The 20,619-nt window shown below is 34.6% G+C and overlaps 1 protein-coding gene across 3 annotated transcripts in view; it reads left to right on the forward strand.

The window, feature by feature from the left end:
- FZD3 (frizzled class receptor 3) overlaps nt 1-20,619 on the forward strand; it is a 67,259-nt gene that overhangs the window by 15,250 nt on the left and 31,390 nt on the right. For all 3 annotated transcript variants that reach the window (XM_045831855.1, XM_045831856.1, XM_045831857.1), the window contains 2 exons: nt 11,584-11,780; nt 17,743-18,760. In XM_045831855.1, coding sequence (XP_045687811.1) covers nt 11,584-11,780; nt 17,743-18,760 — 1,215 coding nt within the window. The remainder of the gene's footprint in view (nt 1-11,583; nt 11,781-17,742; nt 18,761-20,619) is intronic.

Raw genomic sequence — 20,619 nt, forward strand, 5'->3', positions numbered from 1 at the left:
TAGCATAATCTGTTCAAGGTTCATCTCTGTAACATGTCAAAATTTTCTCTTTTTTTAAGATTTATTTATTTATTTTTAGAGAGGGAAGGGAGAGAGAAAGAGAGAGAAACATCAATGTGTGGTTGCTGGGGGCCATGACCTGCAACCCAGGCATGTGCCCTGGCTGGGAATCGAACCTGTGATGCTTTGGTTTGCAGCCCGCGCTCAATCCACTGAGCTACGCCAGCCAGGGGCTAAAATTTTCTTTCTTTTTAAGGCTGAATAATACTCCACTGTATGTATATATCACATATTTAGCTTATCCATTCATCTATCAGACATTTGGGTTCCTTGTACCTTTTGGCTATTGTAAATAATGCCACTGTGAACAAATATCTGTCCCAGTCTCTGCTGTCAATTTTGGAGGGTATATATCCAGAAGTGATATTCCTGGAGCATACGATAATTCTTAATTTTTTGAGGAACTACCATACCATTTTTCATAGCAGCTGCTCCATTTTACATATCTACCAGCAGTGCACAAGGGTTTTAGTTTTTCTACATCCTCATCAACACTTTGTTTGTTTGTTTGTTTGTTTGTTTTTTCCTGGATAGTAGTTATCATAATAATGGATGTGAGGTTGTCCTTTCTTGTTTTTAGAATTCAGTTCCTACTGAGGGGTTGTTTGATTTTTTTTTGCTATTGAAAGCAGAGCCTGTCCTTATCTACCTTTGTATGCCCTGCACCTAATAGTACCTCACACACAGTAACTGCTAAATATATATGTGAATGAATTAATGAATTTTGTAAACTGTGAATTCCATAAAGGGTGGTAGTCTTCATGGTTATGGTTATTGTTAGGGTTATGATGCTGTACCTAACCACTTAATCTCCTTGGGTAGTAAATAGTAGTGTGCTTGGTAAGGATGTGACAATAGTAATACCAACACCAAGGACACCACTTATCACTTATTGTGAACTTGGTGTTTTACTTTGCCCCCCCCCACCCCTTTTTGGTCTTTACTTCAAGCTTTCAACATATGTGTTTGCACTTACAAGTAGTGTAATTAAGCTAAAGAATAAAGCAACCCAATTTTCACATCTCTAGACCTTTCATGTTCCTTTTGCCTTAATACTCTCTTCTACATCTTTGCCTGTCAAAATTCTAACAGTTGTATTTAATACATTAATAAGTAGGGAAAAAAGTAGGGATAGATAACAAAACATTATCTATGGTATGACCCTGCTTCTGTGGAAGAAAAAAATATGTGTGTTTATGTAGATCTGGTGATCTGAAAGGCTTTTCCCAAGGCTAGGGTGGTTCCTCCTGAATTAGTACAATTTATTCATGTTTTCTGTGTTCTTCATTTAACTTTTTTTCTGATTTTCTGTAAGAAATACACTGTGCTTCTAAAAGAATAAAATTAGTACAGAAACTTTATTTTTAAAAACCCAATGGTCCTTTTTGGAATAGCTCCCAGTTGCAGTGCCTAAGACTTAGTATTTATTGCATGTATTTTGACTGAATGACTGAAACTTAAGGAAGAACCTAGTAAATGCCATAAAGTCATAAAGTGCTCAGGAGATTCAAAAGAGAAGGCTCATATATGGAAGGCATCCATTGCAGATGATATTTGAATGGGCTGTGAAAGTTTTTTTTAAGGGAGCGGCATAATACACACCTATGTAACAGTAATTATTAACATTTTTTGATAGTCTTTTTAGGAAATGAAGTATCTTTGATTATATTCTCAAAACACATGATTATATCTTAAGAATACATGCATTATTGAGCAAATTTACTTATTATCTTTTGCTTAGGTTGTTAGTAATAAGGTATTTTTTCCCTAAACAAACGATTTATTGAGTTGGCTTAAGAAGCCAACTCTGTTGTGTGACAGGGAAACCAGCTAGAAATTAAGAAGCTTCTAAATTGAAAATGTACACACAAGTAATGGAGAATTAATTGCATTTAGTTTTTCTGACTTTTAGTGGGAAATAGCAGCTTTTAAAATTTTTAATTGATTCTCTTGTGTTGCAAATCACTTTAAAGGAATACTTTTAAAAACTTATTTTCAATTAACTTACTAGGTGTGGTGGAATTTAGTTTGTAAAATTTTATCTTTTGAGACAGACCACAATTAACAATTGTTTATACTTGAAATGTTAAAGTTTACTTCCTAAAGTAAAGTCAAATTTTATGAACTGTTTTTGGGGACTTGCCTTTGACTTAATGTAAATATACTCCTATGATAATGGCATATTTCTGCAAACCAACTGACTAAAAGACTATTGGAAAATATTTAATATGGTGGTATGAGACACTTAAAATACTAAGATTTATAAAAGAAATCTATTGGGAGTAAAGGTATTTTGCAAACCTAGATTTTTTTGTAAGACAAAATAATTACTATACTTTTGGACCTTTTCTCATTTGAAATTCTATTGTTACAAAACAAGGAGTTTTAAAAGGTATATTTAATCACTTAAGATGATTCTAAACAGTTCTTTTTGCATTTTTCTAATTTGGTTCTGGAGTAGAGTGAAGACCATTTTTTAATTTTCAAGGCCATTCCACATTTGGCTTCACATTTAGTGAATTTAGTCATAATATTCCCAGACCCATTAGGATACTATTTCTATGGTTACCAGACCCTTTGTAGAGTAACTAAGATTGGAATTCTGATTCTCATGAGTCAAATTTTGGCCTTTGACTCTCTCCCCTTTTCACACCCCTTGCTAAGCTTCTGCTGTTGCTATGCTTGAAGGCTTGTCAGCTAGCAGGTTCCTATGGAAACAGGAATGGAAATTTGAAGGAAGAAAGAGATTGGGAGCACAAAGGCTTGGTTGATTTGAATTTGAACAAAGAATGGAAGGTTCCATGTTGTGTACCTTTGTTGTAGAAACCAGAAATTTAATTTCAGAAAGTTACTTTACAGTTTGTAAACTTCCTATACCTGGTCTTAATTTAGTTAACAGAAGTATTACTATTTAAGGAAGTACTTAATAAGAATATTAAAATTTAATCAGGTAAAGATCCTTTTTCTACTTCATAGTGCTTTGAAAATATTGCTTATTTTATATATTCTCAACTTTATAGTATTCAGGCTAGCTCATTTAATTTTTATTTTGCTGAGGTTAAAAATTGGTAGGGTTAAAGTCAAGGCAATTTGCTTTTTTGAAAAATACTAAGATTTTTATTTGTTTTTATATAACGGCCTTATTGAGGTATAATTTGTATACAGTAAACTGAACTCATTTAAAGTGTTCAATTAGATGAGTTTTAGAGATGTGTGTACCTGTGAAACCATCACCACAATCAAAAGATAGAGCATTTCCATCACCTCAAAAGCCTCACCCTGTTGACTCTGTTGACTCCCTGCTCCAAGAACCAACAACTGATCTGCTTTCTGTTGCTATGGATTAGTTTCATTTTCTGGAGTTTTATATAAAGGTAGTCATACAGTATTCACTTTTTTATGTCTGGTTTCTCTCACCCCAGCAGTGCTGATTTTGAGATTCATCTGTGTTTTATTTTGCTTTTTAAAACCTCATTTCCATTGACTTCCTCACTTGGCATTTGAAAACAGGGAATTTAGCAGGTTTCCTCATGCCCATCAAATAGGCCTTCTACAGCTCTATTAATTTGCAGCTCTTCCCTAATGCCCTTTTAAAGCTGTCATTTACTGGGTTCTGTATGCTAACTATTTTGTGTATTATTATTATTTATATACTATTAAGGCCATTTTACAAAGGAGAAAACTAAAGTTTAGAGAGAGGTTATGTAGAACAAATTGGTTAAATTCAAGGGCTTTGGATAAGAATGCCAAGGTATGAATGACTCTTGACTCTGTGTAGCTGTGTGATCTTGGGCAAATTACTGAATTTTCTATGCCTTATTTCCTTCACATGTATTATAAAATGGGGTTAATAATAATAGTGCCTACTTTATGGTACTGTTGAGATGACTATTGGAATTATGTGTGTAAGGCACTTAGAACACTGCCCGGCTTATAGTAACTGTCAGTAAATGCTTGCTGAGATACAGCACAAGGTACTTAGAGCTAATAAGTGACAGAAACATAAACTTGTAGCTTTAGGCTCAGTGCAAGCAGTGCAGAATGTCACTCACATCAATTTTGTAATTCATGATGGGGCTCACAGATGGAGGTTTTACTAGCATAATAACATAATATTGGATTAGTTGGTATCTTATGTATTGCTTAACACCAAGCAAATTTGAGACTTGCTTAAGATGTACATATGCTCATATATGATGTATGTGCATCCATTAGCATGTGACTCTCGTACATTTTTAACTTCTAATTTTAAAATAACTATAGATTCACGGGACATTGCCAAAATAGTACAGGAGATTCGGTGTACTCTACCTGGTTCCTCCCATCTTACTATCTTGTCTAATTATTTCACAGTATCAAAACCTGGAAATTAACATTAGTACAATCTATAGACCATATCATAGTTGACCAGTTTTTATATATACTCAGTTTGTGTGTGTGTGTGTGTGTGTATATATGTATATATGCATATATGTGTCTCTTTGCAATTTTATCACATGCAGAAGTTGATAAAGCCACTGTTACAGTTAAGACAGAACTGTTGTATCACCACCAGGGAACTCCTTTTCTAATTATAAGCAACCACTAATTTGTTCTCCATCTCTATAATTTTGTCATTTCAAAATGTTACATAAATAGTCATATAGTATGTCATCTTTTGAGATTAGCTTTTTTTTCATTTAGGATAATGCCCTTGAGATCCATCCAAGCTGTTACAGGTGTGAATAATCATTGTTTTTAATAGCTGAGTAGTATTCCATTATAGAGATGAGCTATGATTTGCTTAACCAATCACCCATTGAAGGACATTGGATTGTTTCCAGCTCTTTGCAATTACAAATAAAGCTGCTATGAAAATTCATGTACTGCTTTTTGTGCAGCTGTAACTTTTTTGCCAACACCTTGATCTTGGACTTCTAGCTTCCAGAAATGTGAGACAATGAATTTCTGTTGTTTAAACCATTCAGTTTTTGTGATACTTTGTTATAGGTGCCTTAGCAAACTAATAAAATGTATACCTGTTCATTTATTTATGTTTTCCTTGATTTAGTTCATCACTGTTTTATATAAGTTCTATGCATGTTTTGTTGGATTTATACCATGTTTGGGATTTTTAGTGATTATAAATGTTTTAGTTTAGTTTCCACATGCTCATTATATAGAAAAATACAACTTTTTAAAATGTTTTTATTATATCCTGCAATCCTGCTGAACTCACTTGTTAGTTTTAGAGGTGTGTGTGTGTTTTAGATTTCTTGAGATGTTTTATGTAGACAGTAATACCATCTGCAGGTAGAGATAGTTTTCTTTTTCCATTCTCTACACCTGTTACGTCCTTTTCTTGCTTTATTACACTGGTAGGACTTCCAGTACTATGTTGAATAAGATTGGTGAGACCAGGCATTTGTCCCTTGTTTCCAATCTTAGAGATAAGAATCGAGTGTTTCAGTATTAAGTATGATGTTAACTATAGGGTTTTAGCAGATGCACTTCATCAAGTTGAGGAAGTTGCCCTGTAATTCTAGTTTGCTAAAAACTTTTAATACCATGAATGCTGTTTGTGCATCATTTGGTATGATCATGTTAATTTGGTGGATTACATTGATTGATTTTTGAATATTGTGTCAGCCTTGACTTTGTGGAACAAATCATACTAGGTTATGGTATATAATGCTTTTAATATATTTTTGGATTTGATTTACTACTGTTTTGTTGAGGATTTTTTCATTCATGCTCATGTGGGATACTGGTTTATAGTTTTCTTTTATGCTATCGTTGTTTGCCTTCCATAGTAATCCTTGCTTCATGGAATTAATTGAGATTGATTCTCTGCTGTTTTCTGGAAGAGATTGTATAGAGTTGGTATTAATCCTTTGAATGTTGGTTAGATTTTACTAGTGAAATCATCTGACCTGTGCATTTCTTTTTCAGGATGTTTTAAACTACAAATTAAATTTCTTTAATAGTTACAGGATTATTCAGATTATCAGTTTCATTTTGGGTGAGTTTTGGTAGTTTGTAGCTTTGGAGGAATTGGTTCACTTCATCTAAATTGTCTAGGTATGTAGAGTTGTTTGTAATATTCTCTTTTAAAAAAAATGTATTGTTTATGCTGTTATGGTTGTCCCAATTTTTCCCTCTCTGTGTCCCTCCCCCCAGTACCTCCTTTCCACAGTCAGTCCCCATACTGTTGTTCATGTTCATGAGTGATGCATATATGTTCTTTGTCTAATTCTTTCATCTTCTTTCAACCTGTCTCCCCCTTCCCCTCCCCTCTTGTAGCTATTAGTCTGTTCCTTGTTTCTGTGCCTCTGATTGTATTTTGCTTGATAGTTTATTTTGTTCCTTAGATTCTAGTTATAAGTGATATCATATGGTATTTGTCTTTCATGGCCTGGCTTATTTCACTTAGCATAATAGTGTCCAGTTCCACCCATCCTGTTGCAAAAGGTAAGAATTCCTTCTTTTTTACTGCTGCATTGTTTTCAATTGTGTAATTGCACCACAGTTTTTTTATCAGCTCATCTACTGAGGGACTTTTAGGCTATTTCCAAATCTTGGCTATTGTAAATAATGCTGCTATGAACTCTGGGGTACATGTATTCTTTTGAATTGGTGTTTCAGGATTCTTTGGATGTATTCCCAGCAGTGGAATTGTTGGGTCAAAAGGCAGTTCTGTTTTTAATTTCATGAGAAAACTCCATATTGTTTTCCAGAATGGTTGCACCAGTCAGTATTCCCACCAGTAGTGCACTAGGGTTCCCTTTTCTCCACATTCTTGCCGGCACTTGTTGTTTGTTGATGTATTGATGGTGGCCATTCTAACAGGTGTGAGGTGGTATCTCACTGTGGTTTTAATTTGTATCTCTCTGATTGCCAGTGATGTTGAGCATTTTTTCATATGTGTGTAAGCCATCTGTATGTCCTTGGAGAAGTGTCTATTCAGGTCCTTTGCCCATTTTTTAATTGGGTTGTTTGTCTTCCTGGTGTTGAGTCATGAGTTCTTTATATATTTTGGAGATTAAACTCTTGTCTGATGTATAATTGGCAAATATGTTTTACTTTACAGTGGGTTCCATTTTCATTTTGCTGATGGTTTCTTTAACTGTGCAGAAGCTTTTAAATTTGATGCAGTCTCATTTATTTTTTCCTTTGTTTCCCTTGCCCTAGGAAATATGTTGGCAAAAACATTGCTACACAAGATATCTGAAATTTACTGCCTCTGTTTTCCTAGAATTGTTATGGTATCATGACTTATATTTAAGTCTTTTATGCATTTTTAGTTTATTCTTGTGTATGCTGTAAGTTGGTGGTCTAGTTTCATTTTTTTGCAAGTACTAGTCTAGTTCTCCCAACATTTATTGAAGATGCTGTCATTACTTCATTGTATACTCTTGCCTCCTTTGTCAAATATTAATGGACCATAAAGGCATGGGTTTATTTCCAGGCTCTCTATTCTGTTCCATTGGTCTATGTGCCTATTCTTATGCCATTACCAGACTGTTTTGATCACAATGGCCTTATAGTATAGTTTGGTATCAGATACCTCCAACTTTGTTCTTCTTTCTCAAAATTGCTGAGGCTATTCGGGGTCATTTTTGGTTCCATATAAATTTTTGGAATATTTGTTCTAGATCTGTGAAATATTCCATTGGTATTTTAATAGGAATTATATTGAATCTGTAGATTGCTTTGGGTAGTATAGACATTTTAATGATGTTAATTCATCGAGCCCACGAGCATGGCATATTCTTACACTTACTTGTATCTTCCTCAGGTTCTTTCTTCAGTGTCCTATAGTTTTCCAAATACAGGTCTTTTATCTCCTGGTTAAATTAGTTCCTAGGTATCTCACTTTTTTTTGTTGCAACAGTAAATGGGATTGTTTTCTTAGTTTCTCTTACTGATAGTTCATTATTGGTATATAGAAATGCCATGGATTTCTGAGTATTGATTTTGTATCCTGCTACTTGGCCAAATTAATTTATGAGGTCTAGTAGTAGTATTTCTTTTTGTGGAGTCAGTAGCATTTTTTATGTACAATATCATGTCATCAATGAATAATGACAGTTTTACTTCCTCCTTTCCAATTTGGATGCTTTTATTTCTTCCTCTCTGATTGCTGTAGCTAGGACTTCCCAGTACTATGTTGAATAAGAGTGGTGAAAGTGGACATCCCTGTCTTGTTCCTGATACTAGAGGAAACGCTTTAGTTTTTGCCCATCGAGTATGATGTTGTATGTGAGTATGATGTTGTATGTAAGTTGTATGTATAAAGTATATGGCCTTTATTATGTTGAAGTATGAAAGTTTTTATCATAAATGGGTGCTGGATTTTATCAAATGCTTTTTCTGCATCTATTGATATGTATTCCCTTTTTAATGTCTGCAGAGACTCTAATAACATCCTTTCTTTCATTCTTGATATTAGTAATTTGTGTTTCTCATTTTTATCAGTCTTGCTAAAAGCTTATCAATTAAAATTTTTTTAAAAAATTATAGGTTTTAGAGAAAGGAAGAGGTGAGAAAGAGAGAGAAACATCCATCTGTTGCTCCAGCCACCCCGCACCCACTGGCTGCTTCTCGTATTGCCCTGACTGAAGGTTGAACCTGCAACCTTAGTGAATTGAGATGATGCTCTAACCAACCGAGCTACCCTACCCAGGCTTAAAGCTTATCTAAATTTTTGATACTTTCAAAGAACCAGCTCTTGGTTTGAGTGATTTTTTTCTCTGTTGTTTGTCCATTTTCAGTTTCATTGATTTCTCCTCTTTATTTTTTTCCCATTTGCTTGCTTTTCGTTTATTTTTTTCCTTTTGGCTATTATGAATAATGGTGCTCTGCTATGAACATTCATATATAGATCTTTGCTTGAACACCATTTTTAATCCTTTTAGGTATGTATGTGCTGGACTTTAGGTAGACTTGCTGGATCATATGTTAAGTCTGTATTTAACTTCTTGAGGAATCACCAAACTTTTCCATATTAGTTGCCTCATTTTACATTCCCATAAACAGTGTATAAGGTTTCAATTTCTCCACAGTTTTATCAACACTTCTTTTTATTTGTTTGTTTGTTTGTTTAGATTATAGCTATCCTAGTGGGTGTGATATAGTATCTCATTGTGGTTTTGATTTACATTTTCCTAATGACTATGACATTGAGCATCTTTTTATATGCTTATTGGTCATTGCATAACTTCTTTGGAGAAATGTCTGTTCAAGTTCTTGGCCCATTTAAAAAAATTGGGTTGTTTGTCTTTTTGATGAGTTATAGGAGTTCTTTATGTATTCTGGATACTAGACCCTTATCAGATATCAGATTTACAAATATTTTCTTTCATTCAGAGGTTTGTCTGTTTATTCTCTTGATAGTGTCCTTTAATACAGAAAAACTTTTAATTTTGAATTTGATTTTTTATGAAGTCCAGTTTATCTATTTTTTCTTTTGTGTTTTTGGTGTCATAATGAAGAAACCATTGCCAAATCTGAGGTCATGAAGGTTTACTCATGTGTTTTCTTCTGTAAGTTTCATAGATTTTGTTCTTATATTCAGGCCTCTGATGCATTTTGAGTTATTTTTTGTATGTGATGTAAAGCAAGAGTCCAACTTTATTTTTTTTGCATGTGAGTTTTGTCTGTAGCCTCACAAGACCATCAAAGCTTTGATTGTTTCTCGGTGTTCTAGCATCAACTTAGGGAAAACTTGATTCTTAGCCTCTTGCCCTATGCCCAGATTCAATAAACACCTCCTTGGAAATGTGGCTACACTAACCAGGGCACTTCAACATGCTTTCCTGTTCTCTGGATTCTTGGTCTGTGTAGTTCTTTTCTTTTAGTAGTTCTCCAAAGCCTTCAATTTTAAAACTTTTTTTCTATATTTCAATGTTTTTCTTGATGGAATCATTGATTTAATACAAACTGCTCCTTAATACCTGGAGATGATAGTAACATATAGTTTATCACTACAGATAGTGTATTGATATATAATATATTGCATGTCACATCCATGAACAGTTAATAACTTTGACATAAGTTTCTTTAAGTAACTCTTGCTTTTCTGACTACATTGTGTGTGGAAGATCTCTGGAAAATATACGAGGAAGGACCCACAAAACTTGGAATTTATTTCTAAAAAATTGAATATTCTTACATGTTTAAATTTTGGTCACCTTTAGAGAACTCTCCATTTGATAAAGTGGGTCTTTTCTCAAGACTTTTTTTCCACTGCTCAAAACAGTTTTTGAACTCATCAATTTTGATGCCTTTTAATGCTTCTGCTGTATTTTTGTTTCACCACTTTCACATATGTAAAAAGTTTCCTTTTGAAGACTTTTTTCATCTGGAGAAACAAAGTCCCTTGGGGGCAGGGCAAGACTGATGAATAGGGAGGGTGGGACATGGGAGTCATGCCGGTTTTGGTCAAAAACTGCTGAACACTCAGTGTGGTGTGGGCAGGTGCGCTTGTAAATCATTCATCATGAAATGGGCAAATGTTGAAAGACTCTTCAGAAAAAATTTAATGAAGCTGAATGCAGCCTCTCACAACTACACCAGCTGGTACACTGATACAGATGAGTTCCTAGAACACTCACCTAGCTAGGGAAGCCTGTACTATAGGGGCCCAGAAGATAATATCAGTTTTTTTTTTTTGGGGGGGGGGGTCCTGCTTCATATATTAGTGTAGAAATAAATTGATTCTTTACTCATTAGACCTAGTGGTGAGAATATTTGTTATCAATTCAAAATCAACAGTGACATTGAAACTGTTAATATAAACCAGTGAAAAAAATACTTGACAGCCAAAAGCCCAGATGTATACTTCTTGGGATATTTGATCTAGTCCTGTGATTATGATGATGACTTGTAAGTATTGTGGAGCCACCACTATTTTTCTTTCTGTTTTCTTAACAACAGCTTTGTTAGCTCTATTTATATCATGTGGTTTCAGAGTTTAAGAACTCTTCTTTTTTTAAAAAAAATTTTTAACACAAAAAGAACAATAAAATACGAGAAAAGGGGAGTGATCTCTTCCCTACTTCTCATCCTCAAAATAACTATTAGTATACCTACTTCTCTCCCTGCCCTCTCCTTCCCTTTTACTGCTTGTCCTCTCTCTCCTGCTGATACATGTTAATTGAAGAAAATGTAGAAGTTGAAATACATGAAAGGAAGAGTATTAAAATCTCTTACAAGTAGTAATCACTCTTTTGAGCATTTGGCATAGATCTTTTATATTTTTTCTTTATAAAATGGATCATATTGTTAGTGGTTCTCATCCATGTCTCTTCATTAATATCACCTGTAAAAATTAAAATATACATATAGATTCTGGGATACACCTCAGACTTAACCAAATCAGAATTTCCAGGGTTAAGAGGGTTTATTTTTTTAAAAAAAAGCTCTCCTTCACAATTTTTAATAACATTCAGAAATTTTTTAAAGCAAAAAATGAATATTGTAATATTGTATATAGAAAACTTTATATACTATTTCTCTAATTCAATTTTAACTTTTTCCTAGCCATTCCACCCTATGGTGAATCTGGATTGTTCTCGGGATTTCCGGCCATTTCTTTGTGCACTCTATGCTCCTATTTGTATGGAATATGGACGGGTCACACTCCCCTGTCGTAGGCTGTGTCAGCGGGCTTACAGCGAGTGTTCAAAGCTTATGGAGATGTTTGGTGTTCCTTGGCCTGAAGATATGGAATGCAGTAGGTGCGGAAATCATATTTTTCATCGATCATTACTTATGTTGCAGCATATTTAAAAGTTACTTGTCTTCTAATTCATCAATTTTTTAAAACTTTTTAAAAGTGTATATATTAGTCTTCATTTCAAACAGCTGTTTATGGCTTCAGAATTATTAATTTCCTTAGAAATTTGGAAGCACTATATAAAAAAGGTAAAAAAAGACAAACGTTACTATGAAGAAGTTTTTAAAAGGATTAAGGAGACTGTAAGACTGAATCCTGAATCAACAGAATAGTTGATTTTTTTCTCCCTTAAAAATTTTTTCTGGTTATAAAAGTAATGCCATTTATGAAAATTAGAAAATACAGAGAAGAAAATAATCATTTGTTGCCTCATCATTAAATACCTCTAACAGTGATTTAATAGGACTTAAATATCTTTATATTTAAATGTGTTAATGATTAAAGTAGTTCTGTCAGTTCTGTTTTTCTGTCATGCCTTAACAGACCAGACCCAGAAAATGTCTGATACTTTTCTAATTATTTACATACAATATATAGATTGTAAGCATTTCTTAAAGGTTAGAAGATGTTTACTAGACAGTCTTATAGATTTGTATCAGAGAACATTATTATTAGCAGTATTTTTTTAATTGACCTTGGAGAGAGAGAAACATAAATTGTTCCACTTATTTACCCATTCATTGCTTCTTGTATGTGCCCTGACTGGGGATCAAACCCGCAGTCTTGGTGGATCAGGGTGAGGCTCTAACCAACTGAGCTACTCCAGCAGGACAATGCTGTGTTTTTCTTATATAACATTGTACCTTTTTGTATTCTGAAACATTTCAGAATACAAAATAAGGGGAATTTGTATGTACCTATTCCTGTTTGGCTTTGTCCAGTCTTAACATTTTGCAATATCTTTTTCTGAGTTTTTCTTTTAAAAAAATTTATTTATTTTTAGAGAAAGGAAGGAAGAAAGAGAGGGTGACAAACATCAGTGTGTGATTGCTTCTCGTGTGTCCCCTGCTGGGGACCTGGACTGCAACCCAGGCATGTGCTCTGACTGGGAATGGCAACCCTTTGGTTTGCAGGCCAGTGCTTAACTCACTGAGTTAACACCAGCCAGGGCATCATTTTAAGAAATAAAACAATACAGATGGAGTTGGAAAGTCCTTCCTTGGTACCTGTCTTGATTTCATTCCCTTTCCTCCTTAGAGATGAAGTGATCATTATGTTAAATTTGTTGTTAATCCTTCCTGTTTGCTTTTATACTCTTAGTACTTACATACATATTCATAAATAATATTAAAATTACTTTACATGTATCTATATTTATATCTTTAGGTCTGGTTGATTCCCTTTAATTGCTACATAATGTCCAGTTGTTTTAATATCCTGTAGTTATTTAGCCATCTCCTAGTGACGGCCATTTGGGCTATTTTCATGTTTTTGCTGTTAGAAGCAATGCTGCAGTGAACATTCTTTTCTTTTTTGTGTTTAAAATTAATTTTGTTTATCATTGGACAATAGCCCTTGGAGGTGGGTAAAAAGCAGGTGTTATATTTGAGAGATGGAAAAAATTTAAGAAATAAAACATTAATTTCTTATAGTCAACGTACTAACATTTTGCTTTCTTATCTACTTCGTCCTCAAACACCTGATTAGCATTTATAGTTCCGCTTTAGAAGTCTGTAAATTTCTTGGTGTTAATAACAACACTTATGAATTGAATGGTCCAGAATTGTATTTTGTTTCTTGTATCTAACTTTCATTGTTTAGTGGTCTTTTTATGTTAATAGCCTAGAGACAAGATAGAAATTCATTATGATCCTTATTTCTTTATCTGTTTTGATAGGATTAAATGTTCTTTATGTCCTCACTATTGCCTGGGATTGCCTAACTCTGAAATCTTAAATTCTGGAAAGCTGGTCTTTTATAACAACTTTTCATTCTTTCACAACTCTCATATTTTTGTTCTACTGTATCTTGTCTTCACATCATGGACACCCACAGACTTTTGGGGTTTTCCCCTTTTCCAATAGAACCCCTTCCTGATCTAACTAAGCTTTGTGATCCATCACTTGAAATAACACTTTTGCTAGCAATTTCAGTTTATTCCTTCCACTGTACTTGTTCAAATCTCCAACTACATTGATTCAACCAATTTCTTATTAAATTACCTGTGCTTTTATTTAAAGATTCAACCCAAAGCAGTTCTGTTTGCTGTTTGTCTTGGTCAATTTTGAATTTGGTCATCAGGGAAATTTATTTTCATTCCCCTTAGCACCTCTGCCAAAGCTACATAACCCACTTCAAACCCATATTTTACTTTTAGTCTATATTTGACCCTTATTCCCCTCAACCTTAGCCTTTCTTCCTTTCCTAAAAATCAGCTAGGCCATCATATGTGAACTGTTGTGGTCTGCTATATCTCAGACCAACCCTTCTCAGTTTTCTTTCTTGGATCCTCTTCTTTCTGACACTTAAATACTGGTGCTTCTCAGAGTTCTGTTCCTGTTCTCTTTGATTTCTACATGCTTTCCCCAGATAATAACATTGTACTGATTTTAACCTCTTTTTCATATACTGATGACTGACTCCTAGGTCTATATCTATAGCCTTGACATCTTCTTCGGAACTTGACAAGTTCCGAATCTCCATATCCAGAAGCCATTGGAAAATCCTAGCCTGAATTTGTCTCAGATACCTAAAGTTCAACATGTCTAAAATTTAATTTATTCCTAGAACATTTTTTTTATTCTCTGGAGGTCATCTTCCTCCTTCACTGACCTTAGCTTCCATATTCAATCAGTTATAAATCCCATTGCTTTAATCTAATTTCATAGCTGTTGCATTCTTTTCTTTTTAAAATTCTTATTTATTGATTTGAGAGAGAAAGGAAGGGAGAGAAAAACATTGATTTGTTGTTCCATTTATTCATGTGTTCACTGGTTGATTCTTGTATGTGCCCTGACTGGGATTGAACCCACAACCCTAAGAGTATCAGGATGACACTCTAACCAACTGAGCTACCCGGCAAGGGCCATAGCTGTCACATTCTCACTGCCTTATATGGTTTTAGTTCTGGCTCAACTGGTATCTTTTTCCCCATTTTCGCCCAGCTCAAATCAGTCTTCAGGACTGCTCCCAGTCATCTTCTAATTCACAGGTGGCAAACACAAGGCCCATGGGCCAAATATGGCCTTCCACCTTGTTTTATCTGGCCCGGCACCTTGTTTTTACCCGGTGGCAGTGCTGAGCTCTCGCTTAACTATTAAGGAGTAGTTACGTTTATACAATCCTAAGATTACATTCAGCCCTTTGAAGACAACCAGGGGCTGATGTGGCCCCCAGTGAAAATGAGTTTGACACTCTGGTCTTGGGTAGGGCTACATGAAAATATTTATTCAACAATCATTAATTCAACAAATACTGGATGTGTTCTGTGTGCTGGGCACTATTCTATGTTGAAGACAGGCAGTGAACAAAATTTGTCTCTGTTCTTACGGAGCTGAAGTGCTAGTGGCAGGAGATACCACATAGATAATGTCAGATGGTAAGGAATGGCTATTAAGAAAGAGTAGAGTTAGGTGATAGTGATACAATATAGGGAAGCAGAAGGACTCTCTTTTTGTAGAGACATAAGGGAGGCCTTTTTGATAAGGAGGCATTGAACAGGGACCTAAGTAAAGTGAAAGAACAAAATAATACAGATATTTAGAGGAAACAGTCCAGGTGAGGAAACAGCAGCCAGTTTAAAGGTTCTGAGTGGAAGCATGCTTGGTATAGTCAAAGAACAACAAGGAGACCAAAGGGGCTAGAGCCCAGTGAGTAAGGGAGAATGGAAAGATAAACTAATATCAGAAAAGTACTGGGGGGTGGGAGGCGTTTTGTAGCTCTGGCGTAGAATTTGGATTTGACTCCGAGTGAGAAGGGAAGCAAGCCATTGGAGGATTTTGAGCAGAAGAAACATGATCTGAGCACAGGTGTGGCTGCTGTGTGGAAGTGGAAATCAGCAATTGGAAGCCACTCCCGGAAGTCCAGGAAAGAGGTGCAGATGTCTCAAATTGGGGGGCAGCAATGGAGAAAAAGAGAAGTTGTCAGATTCTGGATATATCACAAAGTAGAATGGCAGGATTTGCTGGTAGATTGTGAGGTGTTAATGAGAGAGAACAGACTTCAAAGATGACCGCAAGGTTTTGGCCCAAGCAAACCAGAAGAATGGAATTATCACTTGAGATGGAGAAATCTAAGAAGTAGAAATTAAGAGTTTGGTTTTGGAAAGCTTAAAGAGTGAAGGGCATATATATGTTGAATTGGCATTTGGGTATACAAATACATCTGTAAAAATATATAGTATTACTTTGCATAGTTTTAAATTTTATGTCATTGTTTATGTTTATATGCATGCACATACACACGACACACACACATATATTTCTGCAACATGCTTACCTCTCCAACCTCATCTCTTGTTACAAGTCATGCACACCTCAAGTTCCAGCAATACTATACACATCCTGTTCAGACCTTGATGCTTTTGCTTGCCTTTCTTGCAGAAGTACTGTTTGGCATACTTCAATACTGGCAAATACTGATTCAAAATTGAAGTCTTTTATAACCTCTTCACCTGAAATAATTAATCCTTCACTATATCAGTTTATACTTTATATAGATTTGATTGGTTCGTTATCACACTGCAGTATTTTATGTTGTTTTTACAAGTTTCTATCTCCTTTTAGACTCAAGGATAGAGATCCTGTTTTGTATTTTTTGTTCTTTTTTCTGTATGTTAACCCCCTGGCATATACTGCAGGATTCCAATAAATGCCTGAATGCAATAAGTTTCTGTTTTTAGGTTTTATAATTCCAAGCCCTGTGAAGAAAATGGTTTATATTGGAAAATAAAAGTTTAATCTGCTACAGCACAAGGTTATGCATGCATTTGGCAAACAATATCAATGATAGTTTCTTGGAAACTATTTGATGCATATAAACTAGTCAACATTTAGTTAGTGGGCATCTGAAAGGTGTAGAAACTGTTACTGGAAAGAAATTTGAAGATGCAAGAAGTTTGTGAGAATAGTACCCTTAGTCATGTAAGTGTGTCTGCAGTACAACTGTGTTTTCTTTGTCCTGAGACTGTGATACTTCCTCAAGTCTTTGGATCTGAAAAATTGTTAAGATGCACATTTCTTGGGCTCTAGCACAGGTATACTGGAATTATACTGATTTGTGGTGGTGGGGACCAAGAATTTACACTTTAAAAAAAGGACCTTAAGTTTTTTCATTCACTTTAAAGTTTGAGAATAACTGAATTAGAGAATACAATGGGTTGCAGAGAAATTCGGGGTGGTAGAAAAGAACTAGTTGACATTGGAGACCTTGGAAGGCCTTTAATTAACTAATATGATAAGCAGAGAGTGACTATAAAATGAAAAGAAAAAAAAACCCCTAAAAACTAAGCCACTTGTAATGATTTTAAAATGCTAATCTAACTCGAAATACCTTGGGCCATGCATTTAGGGAATATTTTTAACTCTTATGTTTAAGTTCTATTTGGATCTAGAGGATATTGAGGACTATACTGTAGTTAGACAAAATTAACTTTCAGCTTCTATTCTCTTGTAGCTATACATTTACATTTACTTATTTTATATATGTTTATATTGTGTGTCCTAAATAAAAAGTTTATGTATATATACTTTTTTGATGGCTATGCTTGACTGTTTTAAGAAAAACTACTGTTTTAAAAAAAACAAACAAGTATAAAACCTTATCATTTTTGGTCAACTATGAAAATCTAGTTGTATTATCCACACAGAAGTTATCACTATTTACTTTATTTCTACTTATTGTAATGTGCTCCCAGGACATAATAATAAATATTAAGGTCACAGGTGCTAAATTTGGAAATACAAATTGTTAGGTCTCAATAGATTTCCCAATAAGTAAAATGGTTCTCATTTTGTATTTTTTAGGTTCCCAGATTGTGATGAGCCATACCCTCGACTTGTGGATCTGAATTTAGCTGGAGATCCTACTGAAGGAGCCCCAGTGGCAGTGCAGAGGGACTATGGTTTTTGGTGTCCCCGAGAGTTGAAAATTGATCCTGACCTTGGTTATTCTTTTCTGCGTGTGCGTGATTGTTCACCTCCTTGTCCAAATATGTACTTTAGGAGAGAAGAACTTTCATTTGCTCGATATTTCATAGGATTGATTTCAATCATTTGCCTCTCTGCCACGTTGTTTACTTTTTTAACTTTTTTGATTGATGTCACAAGATTCCGTTATCCTGAAAGACCTATTATATTTTATGCAGTCTGCTACATGATGGTATCCTTAATTTTCTTCATCGGGTTTTTGCTTGAGGACCGAGTAGCCTGCAACGCATCTAGCCCTGCACAGTATAAGGCTTCCACAGTAACACAAGGATCTCATAATAAAGCCTGTACCATGCTTTTTATGGTACTTTATTTTTTTACTATGGCTGGCAGCGTTTGGTGGGTAATTCTTACCATCACATGGTTCTTGGCAGCTGTGCCAAAGTGGGGTAGTGAAGCTATTGAGAAGAAAGCATTGCTGTTTCACGCCAGTGCATGGGGCATCCCTGGAACTCTAACTATCATCCTTTTAGCGATGAATAAAATTGAAGGTGACAATATCAGTGGCGTGTGTTTTGTTGGCCTCTACGATGTTGATGCATTGAGATATTTTGTTCTTGCACCCCTCTGCCTATACGTGGTGGTTGGAATTTCACTCCTCTTAGCTGGCATTATATCACTAAACAGAGTCCGAATTGAGATTCCGTTAGAAAAGGAGAACCAAGATAAATTGGTGAAGTTTATGATCCGGATTGGTGTTTTCAGCATTCTTTATCTCGTACCACTCTTGGTTGTAATTGGATGCTACTTTTACGAGCAAGCTTACCGTGGCATCTGGGAAACAACATGGATACAAGAACGCTGCAGAGAATATCACATTCCATGCCCATATCAGGTAAGGGATACCTTGTTCTAAATTTCAGAATATGTAATAGTGAAAAGAGGATATATTACTATAAAGAGCTAATCTTAGCTGGGTTTTTAAAAAACTCTTCATGAACCTTCAACTTGTACATTAAAAGTTTAAAGTGAAGATAATGAACAAAATATATTGTAGTAATAATGTCATACACATGTCTCTATAAACATTTTTCTTTTAAAATTCAGCTTTTACAAGTCTAAGCTATGGGCTTTTAAGCAATTTACTTCTGTTACCTCAAAACAGTTGCTTCTGGATTCTTTAGAAGTCTTCAGGTTTGAGGGGAAGAAGCACTTTACCAACTCTAACAAAAAAGGCACTTTCTTTTTGTGGAAATCTTACTGATATTCAAAATAGGAATTAATTGTTTAACAGTTTTGCAAAAGTAATAGAATGCAGTTATACAAACCAGCTCATCTCTTAATTGGTCTTGGTTTTTCTCTTTTGCATACTGAGTATTTTGTAACTTCCCTTTTAGTTTAAAGAGATTAGATAATCGTAATCATAGAATTTTAGATTTAGAAAGAACTTTGGAGATCATTTATTTAGGTTCTTTCTGTAGAGTTCTTAAACATCTGTCTCATATGAGGCTTAGAAATGTGTAGTAACTTGCTCACACTCATCTGGGATTTAGTCCTAGGAAAGGGGTGGAACAAGGTAAGTAATTCAGAGGAGATGATGCTGAGTATTTATCTTTCTCGTCTTAAAACCTTCTCTGGAACTATACTACTGGTAGCTATCACCTCTCTTCTTCCTTTTAAGACAAGTTTTCTTTAATCATAATTGTTTTATTCAGGTCTTTTATTTCTTCTTGAGGCATTTTTGGGATTTAATATTTTTCTAAAAACATTTCATCTTTTCAAATAAATTGGTATAAAGCTATTCACATTTTTTTATTTTGAAAATTGTTACTATTTACTTTTTGGTTCTAAAGTATGATCTTTTTTTTTTCCTTCCCTTGATCAATCTTACTAGAGGATTATCTTTTTAGTTCAGTTATTTCTGTCATTACCTTACTTTGTTTCTTCTGCTTTTCTTTAGAATTACAGTTGACCCTTGAATAATGTGGAGATTAGGGGTGCCAACCCCCATGCAATAGAAAATCTGTATATAACTTTTGACTTCCCCAAAACGTAACTATAGTTATCCCTTGATATCTACAGGGAATTGTTTCCAGGAACCTCATGGATACCAAAATCCATGATACTCAAGCCCCTTTTATAAAATGGCATAGAATAGTGCATGCATACAGTTAGCAGTTGGTTGAACCCACAGTTGCAAAACTTGGGGATCGGAGGACTGACTGTGTATTTATTGTAAAAAATCTGCATATAAGTGGCCCACGTAGTTCAAATCTGTGTTGTTCAGTGGTCAACTATACTTTGTTTTTCTGAATTCTTGAAAATTCAACTCATGCATGGTGAATATATCTTGATTTTTGAAGTGCATTAATTAGTTATTTAAAGTTTAACCAAAAAAAATTATTAACCACTTTGGTCACTCATTCATTTTTCCATACTGGCCCCAAACAACTTTATGTATTCATGTATGTATGTATGTATGTATGTATGTATATGTATATGCCTTTTATGATTTCAAGTTGGGAATTTCTGGCCTTTCTTCCTTCATAGAAAAGTTTTCCCAATTCTGATGGAAGGGGATGTTTTTCACACTAACACCTCATAGATTAATACTCACATACATGCATTTTTTAATTCCCTGCAGTATTTTTCTTTTCCAGAATTAGTGTTAACTTTTTTTTCCAGCATAGTAGTTGAGAGGCTGTTCTGGAAGATTAGTGGAAGTATGATTGAAGTTTTATTCCTTGTATGAAT

This window comes from Phyllostomus hastatus, unplaced genomic scaffold, assembly GCF_019186645.2.
Source record: "Phyllostomus hastatus isolate PE091 unplaced genomic scaffold, TTU_PhHast_1.1 phas_contig_159, whole genome shotgun sequence".
NCBI classification, from domain to species: domain Eukaryota; kingdom Metazoa; phylum Chordata; class Mammalia; order Chiroptera; family Phyllostomidae; genus Phyllostomus; species Phyllostomus hastatus.